The sequence below is a fragment of the Rattus norvegicus genome, chromosome 7 (genome assembly GCF_036323735.1).
Source record: "Rattus norvegicus strain BN/NHsdMcwi chromosome 7, GRCr8, whole genome shotgun sequence".
In the NCBI taxonomy this organism is placed as follows: domain Eukaryota; kingdom Metazoa; phylum Chordata; class Mammalia; order Rodentia; family Muridae; genus Rattus; species Rattus norvegicus.
In genome coordinates, this window is record NC_086025.1 from 133,169,594 (window position 1) to 133,188,489 (window position 18,896).

At 47.2% G+C, this 18,896-nt stretch overlaps 1 protein-coding gene across 8 annotated transcripts in view; it reads left to right on the forward strand.

Annotated features, from left to right (window-relative positions):
- Positions 1-18,896, forward strand: part of Dip2b (disco-interacting protein 2 homolog B) — a 178,038-nt gene that overhangs the window by 116,201 nt on the left and 42,941 nt on the right. For 4 of the 8 annotated variants that reach the window (XR_005487417.2, XM_039080376.2, XM_017595330.3 and 1 more), the window contains 12 exons: positions 2,260-2,409; positions 2,903-3,025; positions 4,928-5,125; positions 5,607-5,698; positions 6,109-6,219; positions 7,675-7,798; positions 8,240-8,349; positions 13,074-13,176; positions 14,918-14,982; positions 16,873-16,966; positions 17,294-17,413; positions 18,749-18,863. Coding sequence is in view for 7 of the 8 variants with exons in the window: in XM_039080376.2 (XP_038936304.1) it covers positions 2,260-2,409; positions 2,903-3,025; positions 4,928-5,125; positions 5,607-5,698; positions 6,109-6,219; positions 7,675-7,798; positions 8,240-8,349; positions 13,074-13,176; positions 14,918-14,982; positions 16,873-16,966; positions 17,294-17,413; positions 18,749-18,863 (1,405 nt within the window). In the remaining variant the exon portion in view is untranslated. The remainder of the gene's footprint in view (positions 1-2,259; positions 2,410-2,902; positions 3,026-4,927; positions 5,126-5,606; positions 5,699-6,108; positions 6,220-7,674; positions 7,799-8,239; positions 8,350-13,073; positions 13,177-14,917; positions 14,983-16,872; positions 16,967-17,293; positions 17,414-18,748; positions 18,864-18,896) is intronic. The other 4 variants (XM_063264367.1, XM_017595331.3, XM_039080373.2 and 1 more) reach the window with 3 other exon arrangements.

Here is an 18,896-nt window from a genome sequence, read left to right on the forward strand (position 1 = left end):
AGAGCGTGCTCACCCGAAGCCGTGCCTGTTTGCATAGGCAGCACTGAATGCGAGAGTGTTGACACTGGTCTGGACAGGTCTATCTGAAAGGAAAGACTGCAGAGCTGCTAGGGCTCAGAGACCCAGGAAGACTGTCCGTGTCCACAAAGCATGCATATGTAACCTGTGAAAATGCACACTAAGCCATGTCATGAAGACCTTCTGTCCTTAGCCTGACTGGATTTACGTCACTTGCTGCTGTGGTGTTGCTGCATGCGCCGTGTGCAGGTCGGCAGGCGCTGAGCTGCTGGCTGCTGCCGTGTGGAGAGCTGCTGCTCGCCTCTGCTTTGTGCACTTGTGAATTTTGGCTTTGTTTTCCAAAGTTGCTGCTTTCCTTCCTCGGTGGCACCAAGTGCCTTGTCCCTTGGTGGCACCGAGTGCCCTGCCTAGCCTTTGTGCTGTGTCTGTTGTCTCCCCCTGTTTCCTTGACAACCAGTCACATTCTGTTGTCTTAATTGGCATCTCAGCAACCTTTCTTATCACTTTATAGAACATTTCAATTTGGTTTCTGAAAAGGCTGGGAAATTATAATTTAAGGTTATAGTTTTTAATGAAGATACCTGCCTTGCTACTACAGTTACCAGATAAAGAGCTTCCCGCCATCCATGGTGACCCCTGCCACGTTCTCTACCACACTGTCACAGACAGCAAGCTGCCGAGATGTGGCCTGAAGAGTTTACGTAGAATATGTCTAATATGTCTAAGGAGCTTTTCCGCCTGCAAAGGCTTAAACCCGTGTTGCTGCTTTTGGATGCTGGCCCTTGCTAATGTAACGCCTGTCCCTTCAAGCGACTACAGTCTCTGGGGCATGGTGGTACACGCCCTTAACCCAGTGCTCAGGAGACATCATGAGCACCTTACATGTTTGCAGTGACACTGTTCCTTTTGTGATTTTAAAGTGAACCACTGTTTTCTGTGCCTCAGCTCACTTAGCCACACCATTAGTCTGGACAATGAAATAGTGTCTGCTGCTGTGCTCTTTAAAACATTGCCCGGGTGAGCCTGCTAGGTCAGAGACCATACACATCTCTAATTGGATATAACCAGATGAGCCTGCTAGGTCAGAGACAATACACATCTCTAATCGGATATAATCAGCACTTGGAAGCTGAGGCAGGATTGAGGCTAACCTGAGCTACATAGCAGGCTCACTTCTTGAAAAACAAACAAAAGGAAGCAGAGAGCTGAGTGTGCTGGCACACAGCTGTAATCCCAGCACTCACGAGGCTGAGATGGAAGGCTCACAAATTCAAAGTCTCTTGAGGTACAAGAGACAAGAAGAAAACATTTGATTTCTTCTTAGCCATGCTATACCACAATGGACTCATGCCAGTGTGTTTCAAACTTTAAAAATATTACATTTATAAAACTCATAATCACAGGGCTTTGAAGCACAGAAATCTTACTCTTAAACAGTCCCACAATTGTATTTCCCTCTTCATGCCTTTAGTGGTTTTATTCTTTTTACATTGTATACCTTACTTCCTCTAATTTTCTTCCTCTTCAGAAGATTTTTTTCATGCCGTAGCTCTGTTCAGTAGTTCTCTTTTTACATCATTCAGTTTCTGACAGCAGCTTACGTCCTGTGTTTCGAATCTCTCCCAGACCGGGGTGAGCAGGATGCTGCCCTCACACCTGTAATCCCAGTTGATGAGATCCTGTCTCACAGTGAAACTCAAAAGGACTTCTCCATGAAGTAGCACATGCGTGTTAATCTCAACTTAGAGCAAGAAAGAGCCTCACTGTGGGCTGTAAGAAAATAACATTTTTGAGAAACATTTGCTAGGTGATTTGATGTAATAACTAAGGTTACTCAAATCTTGAAATTAGAGTTTTGGAAAGCTGATATGACCTGGTTTACCTTAGACTTTGATTATAGAGTCTGTTTTGGGGCCAGGGGTTGTTCTCTGATCTCCAGTTGTATATTCTGTACATGTATGTATACCTATACACACACATTGGTATATATAAACACATGCACATGCATTCACACACATGCATATACATGTACACACATACACAGGCACACACATGTACATATACACATACATTACATATATATATATATACTATACATATTCTTATAATGATAAAATCTTTCTTTGAAGTTTGTTTTAAAAGAGTGGGTGCTTTTTTATTCCTTCAAAAAATAAGACTTAGAGGTGATTCCTTTTACTGTCAATACTGTATGATTCTAACTCTCGTCTTTTCCTCTCTTAGAGAATGTCTCTGCTCCTCCTGACGTCACTGCGACTACCTCTTCCTCCTCTTCCTTACTGCGTCCCGCCAACATTGACCTGCCCCCATCCGGCATAGTCAAAGGCATGCACAAAGGCTCCAACAGGTCCAGCCTCATGGACACAGCAGATGGTAGGGGCCTGCTGGGTGCTCGGGAGCAGTCACTGCCCTGGGGTCCCAAATTCTAACTGCAGCTGCTCCCAGTGTCCCAGCGGCAGAGCCACACTGCAGCTGGGCCATTTGTCACTACGTGGAGCCCTCTTGGTACTTGTTCCCTTGGCCTTCACAGAAGTTACCATGAACCGACTGAAAGAAAAGAGCACTACAAGGGAAGAGGGAGCCAGGGGCAACGAACTTTCTGCCGTGTGCCAGTCTTCTGCCTTCTGCTTGTCATGTGTATATTGGTCGCTTTTGGGTAGAGTGGAACTGGGCAAAGGCCAGACTCCATTAGAAGGAAAGTCTGAGGGAGGAGAGCGGCAAGGAGAGCAGGAAGGAGAGCCACAGAGTTCAATATTCACTGATAATAAACAGTTAATAGTGTTTTCTTAAAGAGTTTAATTGAGGAAATTAATATCTTTATTAAGCTCAATAAATTTTAGTCAAATTTGCCATTTTTCCCTTACAGGTGTTCCTGTCAATAGCAGAGTGTCTACAAAAATCCAGCAACTTCTCAACACTCTGAAACGACCCAAAAGACCCCCCTTAAAGGAATTTTTTGTGGATGACTCTGAAGAAATTGTGGAAGGTAGTAGTAAGGGCCGAAGCATGCACCCATCAGGAGTCAGGACAGGGAAGCCTGAGCGTGGGCTTCCTGTCACTGCGCCGTTCCCCCAGTCATTCTCCTGTTAGGTCTCAGGAAGAAGGGGCTGGGGAGAGGGACAGAAGGACTGGAGTTTAGCGCCGTCCTCTTGTGTGTATGCAGTAATCACACCAGAATAGTAATCGAGTTTTGTGTGTTGGAGACTAGTTTTACTAATTGAACTTTTGCTAGACTTCTCTGACTAATGATCCTTTTTAGAAAAGAGAAGTGCCGATGTCTGGAAGCATGAGGGAGTGTGCCCTGGAGCCTCATGGGAAACAGCTGCCTGCCAGGAGTGCAGGCTCAGTGGAGATGAGTCACTCGGGTGTTCCTCTTCCATTTAGACTAAGTTTAAAAACCTGTAAGATTGTAGGCAAAGTAAGGGTGAGACAAGTTTTAAGTCACTTGAATGGATCCAGAGAAATGGATCCAGGGAGAGATCATTTTGCTTTGTGAACTAGCAAGATGCAGAAACATAAAGACTGCATGGTTTTTCTTGTAGAATCTAGATTTGAATGTATATGTGTGCAGGTCATGAAAAGGGGGGACTGAAAGAGAGAAGGAAGTCCTAACAGAAGTGGGGGCCAGAGACAAAGGGAGCCCCTATGACAGAAAAGCAGAGTGAGGCGTGAGGACTGTTTGGAGGGAGGAACAGGGCTGGGTCGGCTGCATGAGGACAAAGTGTAATGATAAAGACTGAGAAAGTGCGTTAGGAAGCCTCTGCTTTGTGTGCTGACTGAAAAAGAACAAGTCAAGCATTGTGAGTTTACAAATCCATCATATTACTAGGTTATAGAGAACAATGCTCTCCTTATTTTTAGTTGTCTATACTGATTTGTGAATATGGGTGCTTTGCCAACATGCGTGTATGTATACTGCTTCATGCCTACATGCGTGTATGTATACCGCTTCATGCCTTGCATGCGTGTATGTATACCGCTTCATGCCTACATGCGTGTATGTATACCACTTCATGCCTTGTGCCCACAGAGGCTAGAATAGGGTGTCAGATCTTCTGGACCTAGAGTTACAGACTGGTGAGCTGACGTGTGGCTGCTATGGCTTGAACCTGGGTCATCTGGAAGAGCAGCCAGTCCTCTCTGGCCCACGTGCAGCCACAGCATGCACTAAGAGCATGTGCACAGCAAAACCAGGCCATGGGAAGTGTGGGAGAGAGAAATGTCCCCTGAGCTGGAGCAGTACTTCTTACTGTAGCTGTCTGTGCAGGGTTTGTTCTCTGTGTTTGTTGAGATAAGAGTCCTTATCCTGAGACCGTGCTTACCTCTGAGACCAAGCTAGGCTCGTACGCAGCTTGTTCACGTTCTCAGTCTGTCATAGTCTGTGCACATATGATGAAACACACTGGATACTTCACTTTTTAGTCTATTTCTAAATGTTTTTCTGTGAGAATGTAGAAATTAAGGCTGAGCGTGGTGGGAGACAGAGGCATGTGGCTCTCTGTGAGTTCAAGGCCATACTGATCTACATAGTGAGATCCTACCTCAAAAACAAACGATACCAATAATACATGAGTAATATATGTTCACTGTTGAAAAATCTACTGTAGAAATGAGTATAAAACACTCCCTCAGATTCTTGGATAAGCGTTTGTCTCTCTGTCCCTCACAGTTGGGCTCAGCTGACTCTGATAAGCAGCCATTATGTTTGGGCAGTGTGTGGAGTAAGAACCACCCTCCCCTGGGAAGCTGTGACCTCTGTGGGAGGACGGCAGAAGCCTTAGTTGTCTTGTCTCAATTCGAGAAGTCAGGGACTGCGGAGAAAGATGTGCCAGAGGTTAGAGTTGTGTTAGGGCCCCGTGAACTTACTCCATCTTCTGCTTGTTTGCCACAGTACCTCAGCCAGATCCCAACCAGCCAAAGCCTGAGGGCCGCCAGATGACTCCAGTGAAGGGAGAGCCCCTCGGCGTCATCTGTAACTGGCCACCTGCACTGGAATCTGCCCTGCAGCGCTGGGGCACTACCCAAGCCAAGTGCCCTTGCCTCACTGGACTGGATGTGACGGGGAAACCAGTCTACACCCTCACATACGGTGAGTTTCATTTCCCCACTGCGCCAAGAATTCCTGAGTATTGTGGGTAGTGTTTCTCCTGTTAGTCCTCGGTTGCAGAAGTTCTCAGTTATTTCATTGAAATGAGCCATGTATCAGTGACCTTTGGCCTTAATCCCAGCACTACAAGATCCCTGAGTCTGAGGCCAGCCCAGTCTACAGAGTGAGTTCAGGACAGCCAGGGCTACATAGCGAGACCCTGCTGCAAAAGCCAAAAAAGGGGGAGGGGAGGAGAACTTGGAGTATCATGTCAGGCAGAAGGATATTGCTTGTTTCAGGGCAGGAGTGACTTTAGAATGACTGAGAAGCGGCCACTTGGGGAAGGATTTGCTCTGTTAGGGAGGGTAGAGCTAACTGTCCCAGCCACTGTGAGCAACCACAGACCTTGTCAGCCGGCTGAACCTCTTGCTCTCCAGCCGGAGAAGGCCTATAGTTTTTTCTTCCTGTTGTTTTCTTTTCCCAGGGAAGTTGTGGAGCAGAAGTTTAAAGTTGGCTTATACACTGCTTAATAAACTGGGAACAAAAAACGAACCTGTGTTAAAACCTGGAGACAGGGTAATTTGTTTTTCACTTGTCTTGTTTGGAGAGCTGGTGTCCGTTTGTGTGTGGGTATGCTGCCTGCGTGGGTGTCTGTACCACAAGCATGATGGCTCCTAAGACTGTCAGAAGAAGGCACCAGACTCCCCTGACCCACAGTTGCAGATGGCTTTGCTTTTTGGTGTCACTAGGATTGCAAATGGGGCCTTATTTGAGGCACATACTCTCAGAGCTATGTCCTCAGTCCCCAAGACGCACAGTGTAATCATGGGGATGGTGCTGTTCATGCTGTTCTCTTCTCAGTCACGTAATTTCCTTCAGAGCACATAAGCATTAAAGTGTTTCACTTATTCTGTTCATACAAAGTGTTCTGTGTACATAAAGTTAGTCTGTATGCCCCTGTTGTTGAATGTCTCTGTGAATTTTAGGTTGCCCTGGTTTACCCCAACAATGATCCTGTCATGTTTATGGTGGCTTTTTATGGATGTCTTCTGGCAGAAGTGATTCCAGTACCCATAGAAGTACCCCTGACCAGAAAGGTAACTTCGCTGTGTTAAATGTCCTTCCCTGTGACACAGTAGGTCCTGCACTGACTCAGTGACAGTAGAAACAATGTTGTCAGGTGGTGGAGGTGCACATATCTTATTTTATATAATATACTCAATGTAGTTCACCTATGAAAGAACTTTCATAGAATTGTTCCTCACTTTAAAAATAGCGAGAGGCATGCATTTGAGTGTTCAGTGTTTGGTTACCATCATAGAGTGTCGCTCCTTTAGACTTACTTTATCAAGGGATTTCTTTAACCGGTCCACATAACCCAGACTCGCTGAGTGGGAGGACGGTGCAGTAGTGCTGATGGCTCTGCTGGAGAATTGTGCTTGGACATTCAGTGCAGATAGTAAGCTCACAGCACAGGGTTCCACTCGAGGGTGAATGGCTTCTCTTGAGCTGTTTCATGTTTATTACTGAGAATCGGGGTTAAAGACCAATATGGTGGATAATGTTGGTTGATTGATTGATTGATTTTAATAGTTTTTTTCCACTTGGAGCGGTTTAATGAGAGAAGAGTAGCAGAGGGGAGGAAAAAAGGAGGCCAGCCATGAGCATGTGGAGGGAAGGGGGAATAGAGAGAAGGGACTGGGAAGGGGACAAGAGCAGAGCAGAGAAGTACAAAGAGCTGATTTTAATATGTATTTACTTATTTAATGTATGTGAGTACACTCTTGCAGTCTTCAGACACAGCATCAGATCTCATTACAGATGGTTGTGAGCCACCATGTGGTTGCTGGGATTTGAACTCATGACCTCTGGAAGAGCAGTCAGTGCTCTTAACCACTGAGCCACCTCTCCAGCCTCCGAAAATGTCGGTTTATATGAAGGGATTGTTTTAAGTAATAAGAAAGAAATGAGTGACATTGCTGCTGCTTTAGCTGATGGGGTAGAACATCCATATTATAGGAAAGCACGTCAAGTTCTCTTTATGTCGACTGTACTCAGCTTCCTTACAGTACTTTGAAGGATTGAACATAAATGCTCCAGACTTTGTCTTAGGTTGCTTTTGCTGCTGCTTAAGGCTCAAGTCTATTTCCTTTAAAATAGAGTGGCGGAGCATACAGATTTAGCGTAACTGGCTTTGATGTCCATCTTATTTATGTTGTTCTCGCTTGGCTTGCCTTGCTCTTAGATCTGGGGTAGGACTAGAAGACAACCGTGTTAGAATTTGTTTCACTTGCCTAGAGGAGTCAGAGAAGGTCACACTGGCTAGTAGAGTGCATGCTTCACACTGTCAGCTCAGCAGCGTTTGCGTGTACTTACACCTTTGTAGGATTTGTTTGGAGCCATGTTGTCCTGAGCTGGGACATTTGCCAGCTGTCCGGCTCCGTGGCACAGTGGGTAGTGCTGGAGCATCTCTGGGTGCTGGTTCAAAGCCTGGCGTGCTCACATTCACTCTCTCTCACACCCTGACTGTGCTCATTATTTATTCTCCACAGGATGCCGGAGGTCAGCAGATTGGCTTCTTGCTAGGGAGCTGTGGGATTGCCTTAGCTCTCACCAGTGAAATTTGTCTGAAGGGCCTGCCAAAAACCCAGAATGGAGAAATCGTACAGTTTAAAGGTGACATTCGTAACCAGATGCCAACTGAAAGTCAAAACTGAGCTTTAATGAGAATTTTACTAGATTAACAGCTAAGGGCTTCCTGTGTATTTTCCCCTCTGTCCTTTGAGGTTGGTACCATGGTCATCCCACTTTTCAGGTAGTAAATTGAGAAACAGAGTCCTCAAATCCCAGCTAATAAACAGCAGAGGAGTGAATTGTACTGAGTCTGTCTGATTCCAGAGCTACATTCTTACGTTTGTGTGCCGCCTGGAAAAAGAATCTGGGACTCTGTACATTAAAGCTAAATCCTCTGTGCAGAAGGACAAACAGCAGAGCATAAGACTCCAAGGATTTCCACTGACAAATTAGTCACCCCGCGTTGAGGAGTCCTTCCATGTTGAGGAATTAGCATAGGAAATGAATGCTCGCTTGCTCTCACTCTGGGTTTGTCTGACTTAGGTTGGCCTCGCCTTAAGTGGGTTGTGACAGACTCCAAGTACCTTTCGAAGCCGCCCAAAGACTGGCAGCCGCACATATCGCCTGCGGGCACGGAACCAGCGTACATTGAGGTAAGTCGAGGCTGCTCGTATCCTGGCCTCCTTCACCATCAGCTGCAGAGCTAATGAGTGTTAGGACATTTGCTTGTTCTGTGAAATTTCAGTTTTTTAATCTGGTAAATGTCTTGTGGTGGACCTTCTGTTAAAATTTATTTTTGAGGCAAAGTTGAGTTTATTCACAGAGGTTTTAAAATAGTAGATTTGAAGCATGGGGTTAAGAGGAAAAGCCATACCCAGGAAGAAAGTACCAGCCCAGGCGTGAGTGTAGTCTGAGAGGAGTCACTGTGCCAGTCACTGCCCTTGTAACCTCTCAGTCAGGAGAAGGATGAGGGTATCGGACGTGCAGAATGAGGGGAAGCAGCTGTGCTGAAAGAGGGCGTGCGACGGAGAGAAACTAGAGATCAGCCAGCTACCGGCAGACTTGGTGTCGACAATGAGAGTGGGGCTTGACGACAGCAGAGCTTGCACACTGAACCTGCAGGACACTCAGAGCCGAACACTTTCTCTTTTTGTTTGTTTGTTTTGTTTACTCAGTAATACCCAGGGGTTTGAGCTTTTTTGTTAATTTTGTGTTTTTATTTTCCTCATCATTATTATTTATTTGGTTTTATTATGAGATTAGCTCTGTCGCTTGGCAGAGTGCATTTTGATCACACTCGCATCTCCCCTGACTTCCCAGACATACCCTCTTGCCCTACTCACCCTTCCTGGTCTCTTTTGTTTCACTTTTAAACTCATCAAGTACAGTCTATGCTGAGTGTTGGACCTTGACTGCAGTGTGGCTGACCTCAGGGTGGTGGAGGGCTCACCTCTAAGACGATGGCTCTCCTTTCCCAGCACTGTCACTTGCCAGTAGCTCTCAGCTTGGGGCTGGGAATTCATGGCCACCTTGCCTGTCCATGCTGGGACTTCGTCTGGCCTGAGCTCGAGCAGCCCTTGTTCCCGCTGTTGTAGCTGCTGTGAGTTCCTGTAGGCAGCTGCCCTGCTGTGCTCAGAGAACATTGCCATGGAGTCATCCACTACTCTGATTCTGACGCTTGCCTCCCCACCCCCTCTTCTGCAATCATCTCCAAGTCTTGGGAGGAGGCTGTGAAGTAGGGCCATTGAGGCTGAGTATTCTGCCTCTCTCATTCTCTAAGCCTCCACCAGGTATCAGTCTGAAAGTGTTAATCACCCTGTGTTGCTAAAGAAACTTCTCTGATGAGGGTTGACAAACCAGATTTCAATTGTAAATCTGCTCTGTGGGGTCAGGGAGATGGCTTAGTGGGTGAAGGGGCTTGCCACCAAGCCTGAGGGTCCTGAGTTCTAGTCCTAGAACTCACATAGTAGAAGGAGGCAGCTGACTCCCACACATTGTCTTCTAACCTCCACATGTGTATCATGGCATGCACACCTTCCAATCATAAATAAATACTATGAACACAGTCTGTGCTGTGAACAGAAGGCTGAACTACAAACTATGGTGGCTGGGGCAACGCTGTATGACTGACACCTGTACCTCTGAGGCTGTGCCCTTTCCCCTCTGCAGCCTCTGGAGACTTGCTCACCAGCTAGCTGCTAAATTAATGAGTAAGCACTTCCATTAACTTTTAAAAAGGCTCGGGGTGCAATACGGCCTGAAAGCTCTTGTAATAACAGGCATATGTAAGACCTGAAACAGCTTTGGCCATGCAAGAGTCTGAGGCACATGATGTTGACTGCAGAGGGGGTAGATAAGTGGGGGTGTGGGGCTGAGTATGTTTGAAAGACAGCCAAGCCAACAGGAAGTTATAGGATGCGCGCACGCACACACACATGCACACACAGGCACATACATGCACACATACACACACACATGCACACACAGGCACACACATGCACACATACACACGCGCACACACATGCACACATGCACACACACACGCACACACATACATACATGCACACACGCATACATACACGCACACACACACATACACACACACGCGCGCACACACACACTCGCACGCACGCACGCACACACACATGCACACACGCGCACACACGCACATGCACACACACGCACATGCACACACACGCACATGCACACACACGCACACACGTGCACGCACACACGCGCACACACGCACACGGACACACGCGCACACACACATGCACACACGCGCACACGCACATGCACACACACGCACACACGCATGCACGTGCGCACACGTGCACACACGCGCACACACACATACACGCGCACACATGCGCACACCCCATTCAGTGATGAGTCAGTCTCGTGGCTCGGTGCAGGCATGGTGCTCACCCCCAGGCCTGGGAAGTGGGTGTTCCCTGGATGCTGCTCTCCCATCTTAGTGACGTCCTGTGGTGGGGCCGCTCTGTCTGCTCCTGCAGCCTTACCTTGTCCTACCCTTATTGTGGAGCTGCACCCTGCTGTTCAGGGCCTGCCTGCTCCAGAGCCTCATATTATCACAGGGTTCTCCTGGTCAGGAGTTGGAAACTATTGAGGGGTTGTCAGCAGGAGAGAAGTAAGAATGTATTACACAAAAAGATCCTCTAGGCCCATCTGGATGGCTCAGCAGGAGGGCGGCTGCCACTCGAGCCTGACTAGTTTGAGCACAAAACTCACATAAAAGTGGAAGGAGAGAAGCAGCTCTGCAGACTTGTCCTCCAATCTCCATACATGTGTTGTGGTGTGTATGTGTGCTCTCCCCATGTCATACATACAAATAATAACAAAGCTTAAGAAGAAAAGATTTATCTCGATTGCCTGGTTATTAGAGTGGGAGCTGTAGGTTTTAGGTTTGTTTTGGTTCGGTTTTCCTTCTCTACACTTTATGTGTATAAGTGTGTACCTGAGTGCTCATAAGTGGACTGTGCTTGGACAGTGTCCCAGAGGCCAGAAGATGGTACCAGATCCCTGCACTGGAGACCCGGGCTGTTGTGAGGACCGAGTGGGTGCTGGGATCTGCACTGGAGACCCGGGCTGTTGTGAGGACCGAGTGGGTGCTGGGATCTGAGCTGGGTCCTCTGTAAGAGCATCCAGTACACTTCTGAGCCATCTCTCCTGCCTGACTCCCTTAAGAAGTTATTGAAGTGAATGGAAGCTCATGGGGATGGCTAAGAGAGGGGTGGGTAGGGCTGAAGGATGAGAGGAAGCAGGGTAAGCTGACTGGTCCTGCCTGAACAGAGAGAGAAGGCAAGTAATACTCATATTCCTGGTTTGCCACCTGGATGGATGGCAGAATGCTTCGGTTAAATAGACGATACAGACTCAGGCAGCATGTGGTGCCACGCCTTTAGTCCCAGCCTCAGGAGGCAAAAGCAGGCAGATCTTCATGACTTCAAGGCCAGCCTGTACTACAAAACAAATTCCAGGACAGCCAGGGATACAAGTAAGACCCTGTCTAAAACAGAGAGGAAGAGAATGCAGAGCGAGCCCTCAGAGGTGGGGGGATGGAATGGAGTGTTGGCAGCTGCTTTCCTGTGGCAAAGGCACTCTAGCAGTATGCCGGGGACAGATGTTAGCAAGGATGCCACACCCTGATGGCGTGACAGGGAGGAGGTGGGAATCCTCAGGAGTGCCAACAGTTAAGGCAGAGTCAGAGATTCTGGGTAAGATAGCTCATGCGAGTCTGAGGCACAGGTTGCAGCCAAGCCTGGGCTCCACAGTGAGACCTTGTCTCAGAGAGGGAGAAAAAACCTGAGAGATGGCCAGAGCAGTGGGAGGGAGAGACCAGCCTTCTGGATCCGACATCAGAAAGGCTGATGCGCTTGATAAAAAGCAACTTGGAAGGAACACTGAGGATAAAAACAAAGTGGAACTATTTATAGGTGTGCATAGGGCCTGCTACTAACTGAGGTGCCAGGGCTTTCTGTTTTTAGTATTTCTGTGGTGCTAGGGGATCCAACCCAGTGTCATGTGCGGCTAGGCAAGCAGTCTACCACTGAGTTGCAGCCCTAGCCGTGGGGAGTCTTACCCATGTAACTCTGCAGAGCTATGCTTCTCCGTGGGGCTACTGCTGTGTGTCTGCAGCTTCCATATTCAAGGCTGAAACTCAGTGCAGCCTTCAGAGGACATCAACAGTGTTGGCTTTCATAGGCAATCCAAAGATGCACACAAACACGTCATCATTCTGTATAAGAAGGCAAGCATCCGTCGTCTGTGGCATCTGACTGGAGTGTGGAACTGATCCACACACACTGCGGAGTGACAACTGCATTTGGTCCACACACACTGCAGACTGACTGCATTTGGTCCACACACGCTGCAGAGTGACAACTGCATTTGGTCCACACATGCTGCAGAGTGACAACTGCATTTGGTCCACACACACTGCAGAGTGACAACTGCATTTGGTCCACACACTGCAGAGTGACAACTGCATTTGGTCCACACACACTGCAGAGTGACTGCATTTGGTCCACACACGCTGCAGAGTGACTGCATTTGGTGCCATGCTTCTGTGCATACAGCTCATGTCACTTGGCTTTAGTTTTTTGGTGACCACGTCACATTGATGAGTGACTGAACTTTGAAGTCTTTTGACACTTGCTTCATTGTCTTCCAGTCTTGGCTTTATTTGACTAGAGTTTGAGGTCCGAGTGCAAAGCCTTAAATGTCTCCATTGAACATGTAAAATTAAGCCCGTTGTGATAGTTTGTCTGAGTTTAGGTTTGGGTTCTGGATTTTGTCATTGATAATAACCCATCTTACTGTGCTTCTTATAGTTTATTTTTGTTGTATTTTCCAGTATAAAACAAGCAAAGAGGGGAGTGTGATGGGAGTCACAGTGTCCCGGCTTGCAATGCTGTCCCACTGCCAAGCTCTGTCACAGGCCTGCAGTTATTCTGAAGGTCAGACCTCTCCCGTGACTGCCCTCATTGTTAGCTTCCTATGCGTGTGACTGTGAGCGCCCACTCAGTGATTGGACGCCATTGAATGACTGAATTCCAAGGGAAATGTTCCAGGACAAAGTCTTGGCTTGCTTTTGTCTTTGCTACAAAATAAATTAAAAAAAAAACTTGTAATTTAAATAAACTTCTGGATAAACCAGATATATAAAATGTGATCTCTAGAGGACAGAAATAGAAAACCTCAATTAAGACCGTGAGTCTGTGGAGTCTTGGATGTTCCCATCTCCCATGTAAAACTTCAAGCTAAGTATAGTTCAAGAAGCCGGCTCCATAGATGCAGGCTTCAGCAGACAGCATCCAGAGCAGGAGATGCAGCCCGCGGCTCTCCCTGGCACTCCTAGCAAGCAGGAAGGGTCAGCTGGAGGCCGGCCTGAGGTGTGTAGTGAGTGCTAACAGCCTGAGCTATGGCATCAGTTGAGACCCTGCCTGTCTCAAAAAATATAAAACACAGTAATGTGAAACTTTTTTATGTCCATGACTATTTCATAGTGAGATCCAGGCTGGCCTCCAGCTTGAGCCCCTCATGCCAGCATTACAGGCCTGGGCTGCGATCTGTCATCAGTGCTTGCTCCAGGCGTTCCCCTCCACACTGACTGCTCAGTGTCTCATCTCCCTTTACAGAATAAGGGGACTGTGTACCTTTCAGAGGGTATTCCTGTCTGATTCCAAAATACGTGCATGTGCATGTATGGGGACAAGCACCCGCCACAGACTGGGCTCTGTTATGTGCATGTATGGGGACAAGCACCAGCCACAGACAGGGCTCTGTCATATGCATGTATGGGGACAAGCACCACGCCACAGACAGGGCTCTGTCATGTGCATGTATGGGGACAAGCACCAGCCACAGACAGGGCTCTGTCATATGCATGTATGGGGACAAGCACCAGCCACAGACAGGGCTCTGTCATGTGCATGTATGGGGATAAGCACCACGCCACAGGCAGGGCTCTGTGAGGAGTGCACTCACTCAGAGGCTCTGCTGGGGCCTGAATGTTAGAAACATGGGGTTATCTTCTTCACTGAGTGGAAACAGTTAGATTCAGGCTTAGGTATGCTTACTTTATTATGTTGATAATCTATAGGTATCTAGAAACAGACATTTGCATACATGGGTTTTTATATAGAACAATATTTCATGTTTTTCTAAGTATACTTTTTACGTATATTTGAAATTTCCAGAGTTTCTAAACAAACTCATGGTCTTTATTTCACTAGGAAAAAACTTCTTTTTTTTTTTTTTTTTTTTTTTTTTTTTTTAAAGATTTATTCATTTATTATATGTAAGTACACTGTAGCTGTCTTCAGATACACCAGAAGAGGGAATCGGATCTCTTTACAGATGGTTGTGAGCCACCATGTGGTTGCTGGGAATTGAACTCATGACCTCTGGAAGAGCAGTCGGGTGCTCTTAACCACTGAGCCATCTCTCCAGCCCCAGGAAAAAACTTCTTGAATACTGTCCCTCAGTGCTAAAGAATTCTGCCACAGTGTCTCTTCTGTGACCACATCACACTGTCACCATCCTTCAGTCAGTTTGTAGGGGGCTAAGTATCAAGGAGACACTGGTCTCCTAGTTGTTTCTCCAAAGGCACCTAGTGCTTGGTAGGGGCAAGGAGTGTGACGTCACTCACTGCTAACCATGGCTGCCTTCTGTTTCCCTCCATCTTTTCTCTTGCAGGAGAAACTGTCGTAAATGTCTTAGACTTTAAGAAGGATGCTGGGCTGTGGCATGGCATGTTTGCGGTAAGCTATTAGCGTTGGGGAGTATATGGCAAGGTGTGCTTGAGGCTGTGGCTCTGTAACAAGTGCATACAACTGAAGTCCCCAAATAGTCAAAAACATTTCCTAGAGGACAAGCATGAGGACCTGAGTTTAGATCCCAGGATCTAAAAAAGCCAGGCACAGTAGTGCGCATCTGTGATAAGGCCAGCTAACCTGGGGTAGCAGTGGTGAGCAGCAGGAGTCGGGCTGGAAAGACGCCTCAGTGGCTTAGAGCACTGCTCTTTCAGAGGACTCTTGTTCCCTTTCCAGCACCCGTGCCAGGCTGCTTAGAAACACCTGGGGCTCCAGTCCTAAGAGATCTCTCTCACGCTCTCTCTCTCTCTCTCTCTCTCTCTCTCATGAATTCAGTCCCTCACACACACTCTCTCTCTCCCTCTCTCTCGCATGCATTCTCTCTCTCTCTCTCTCTCTCTCTCTCTCCCTCTCTCTCACATGCATTCTCTCTCTCTCTCACACTCTCTCCCTCTCTCTCACATGCATTCTCTCTCTCTCTCTCTCTCTCTCTCTCTTTCTCTCTCTCTCATGCATTCACTCTCTCACGTACTCTCTCTCTCTCCCTCTCTCTTGCATGCATATCTCTCTCTCTCTCTCTCTCTCTCTCTCTCTCTCTCTCTCTCTCAGCAAAATAGATAATCAAGAAATAAGAGAGAGCATCTAGTGCAGTCTCTAGGCCCCCACCCCCTACCACACCCCCCACCCCACCACTACCCCGTTCCATCCCCATCTGAGAAGGGCTACATTCCTTAAATATCTATTTTCTTTTTTTTTTTACATCAGAAATTAAGAAAACAAGACTCTGTGAGGACTTGAGGGGGTCTTTATGTAATCTAAGTGTAGAAAGAACCTTTTTCCTGAAACTAAGTCTGTGCCAGCATGAGGTACTTTAGGGCAGGGGATGGGACCGTGTACATAAGAGCAGGTAAGTGGTGAGCAGGGTGAACAATCCAAGTACTCAGGCTTAGCTCGGGGTACCTAAATCCCAGCACTTGGAAGGCTGAGGCAGAAGAATCCCTCTGAGTTCAAGCCTAGCATGGGTTACTCGAGTTCCAAGCCAGGTAGGACTGTAGAGTAAGACCATCTCAAACACACAAATGCCCCATCAGAGTCAGCACTGGCTTAGTTACTGTGCTGTGCTAGGTCTGGGGATTACACATCCTTGATATGGGTGGCAAGAGGGACAGCAAATCCCAGACCCTCAGTTCTCTCAGCTCTATCTTTACAAATGCCTTATCCTGTAAGGAACTGGGAAAATAATTTTTTGCTTTGAGACTCTGTTCCATTTTCCTTCCTTCCCTCCATACTGTAGCATGTGGCAGTCAGGAGCACCTTGGAGCACTAGATGGGCTGGGCTACCGACCTTGTGACCCTGCAGGACTTCTTCTGTAGCTGCCCTAGAGACATAGTTGTATACATGCCCATGGATACAAGGACAAGCACATCCCTTCAGCAGTAATGACATGGCAGTGTGTAGCCATCCACAGGGAGCTAGAGAGCTCTCTCACTCTGAAGGGCATAGATTTACCTATGAAACATCAGAAGTAAAGGCACCAAGTAGAAGATACATATATACTATGATGCCTTTCATTTAAATACTTACGTGCCTAAATTGACTGTATGTGTGGACAGTGGACTGCAGGGACAGATACTAAACTTATTCCTGTGGTGCTCTGCGTGAGAACCAGGCTTACAGAGTGGCTCTCAGAGGTGCTTCAGCACCACTGCTAGTCTCTCAGGCATCTTTTGCAAGGGTGCACTTGCATAATCCCTATAACGCTGTTAGCAGAGTGTCCATACAACTTTAGGTTGCTAATACATTTAGCATTGATTGCTTTTTATGTTTCTTTATTCCAGAATGTAATGAATAAGATGCATACAATTAGTGTGCCCTACTCTGTTATGAAGACCTGTCCTCTCTCTTGGGTCCAGAGAGTCCACGCTCACAAAGGTAATCACACACATCCGCACATTAATTGTGAGACTGGTGGAAGCTCGCCTGCCTCGGTAGAGAAACAGTTCTTTGCCTTGGGGGCTTACAGAATTTTAGAGTTGTTGTAGGTAAGCTGTTGCTTTACTCCACTGTGTCCTTTCCTATAAAGTGAGATAAGTTCTCCAGGATTTGAGCTACAGTTAGCACCTTACTTAAATCCTGTATTGTTCAGAGTTTCCTTTTTCTCCAAGTGAGAACTATCACTAAAATAAGCAAAATTGTCCTAATTGTAATGTAGTAAATATATACCACGTGTGTCGTAACTCTGTTTCCTTGACTCTGTAGCCAAAGTAGCACTAGTGAAGTGTCGGGACTTACACTGGGCCATGATGGCACATCGGGACCAACGGGACGTGAGCCTGAGTTCTCTGCGGATGCTCATTGTCACCGACGGCGCCAATCCCTGTGAGTGTTGTGTGTAGAAATCCCAGAGGATCTGACAGGCTGGATGTTTTGTTCCTCGTCTATAAGCTTTTCTGTTCTCAACATCTGTGTTGAGATGTAATATACATACAACAAGACTTGCCCGTTTCACCAGTGGTGATAGTGGCAAGAGCCTTAAATCCCAAGAGGCAGAAGCAGGCAGACCAGGTTTGCAGCCAGCCTGGTCTGCAGAGTGAGTTCCAGGACAGCCAGTATTACATAGAGAAGCGCTGTCTCAAAACCCCTCCCCAAAACCCCACTCCCACAAAAAAAAAAGCAACAAAAAACAACCCCCTAAAAAACATTTTTAAATGTATGTGTATATTTGTATGTTTGTGTGCTATATGCTACATGTGTGCATGTTCCCTCAGGCCAGAGGAGGTGTCTGACCCTCTGGAACTAGAGATCCATCCAGGGTTGTGAGCCACCTTACATTGGGTGCTGGGAGCAGCATGTGGTCCTGTGGAGGAGCAGGCTCTCTCTGGCTCTCTCCAGCCCCTCCACATTCCGTCTGCATAGATTTGCCTGCTCTGCACACTTTACATGAATGTAGTCCTGTGTTTGGTCTCTCGTGATAGGCTTCCTCAGTCAGCATCATCCTTCTGATTGGCATGTAGTCCTTCATATGTGCACTAACGTGCTTATCCGTGCATATCATGATGGACTTAGAAACTTCTGGAAACCACGCCTCTCGCATTCATTGGGTGCAAGGAGGGGTTTGCAAGTGACTCGGTATAATTGAGTATGTGAATGTGGTATGAATTCTTCCAAGCAGCAAATAAAGGGAATGTTAAGGAGCTTGTAGAGATGGTACCATGTTGTCTCATTTCTGGATGAGCACAAAAGACTGGTTCTCCACTCGGGATTCTCTGGTGAGCTCAGCAAGAAGCTCTTTCTCCTGAGTAAACTTGCTCATCCTCTAGCCTAAAAATGCATGTGCAGAACTTAGAAAGGAGTCAGAGAGCATCACTAGAGCAGGTAGGACTGCCACTGGTGAGGTGTGCTGGCTACGTAGGTACTCAGGGGCGCTGCTAGAGTCCCGCCTGGGTGCCTATTGCCCACAGTGTTGTCTCCGATCTTGTTCTCTCCCTTGGTAGGCATAGCCTTTCTAGGCTGTGACTGTAAGAACTATCATAGACATCTCATGGGCTGGATGAGCATGTGTCAAGCCACTCACAGGCAAACCGAACTGTTTGCATGGAATGAATGATGTGCAGTGTGAGTTCTGACAGGCAGATGCACCTCCCACTCTGTCAGGTTCCTGCAGTAAGAAAGATGGCCATCTCAGCTTTCAAATTGCTCTGCTCTAACCCTTAGGGTCTGTGTCATCCTGCGACGCTTTCTTGAGTCTGTTCCAAAGCCACGGGTTGAAACCTGAAGCCATCTGTCCCTGTGCCACATCCGCTGAGGCCATGACCATAGCCATCCGAAGGTACTGCTTGCCATCAGGGTTCTCTGGGTGTCT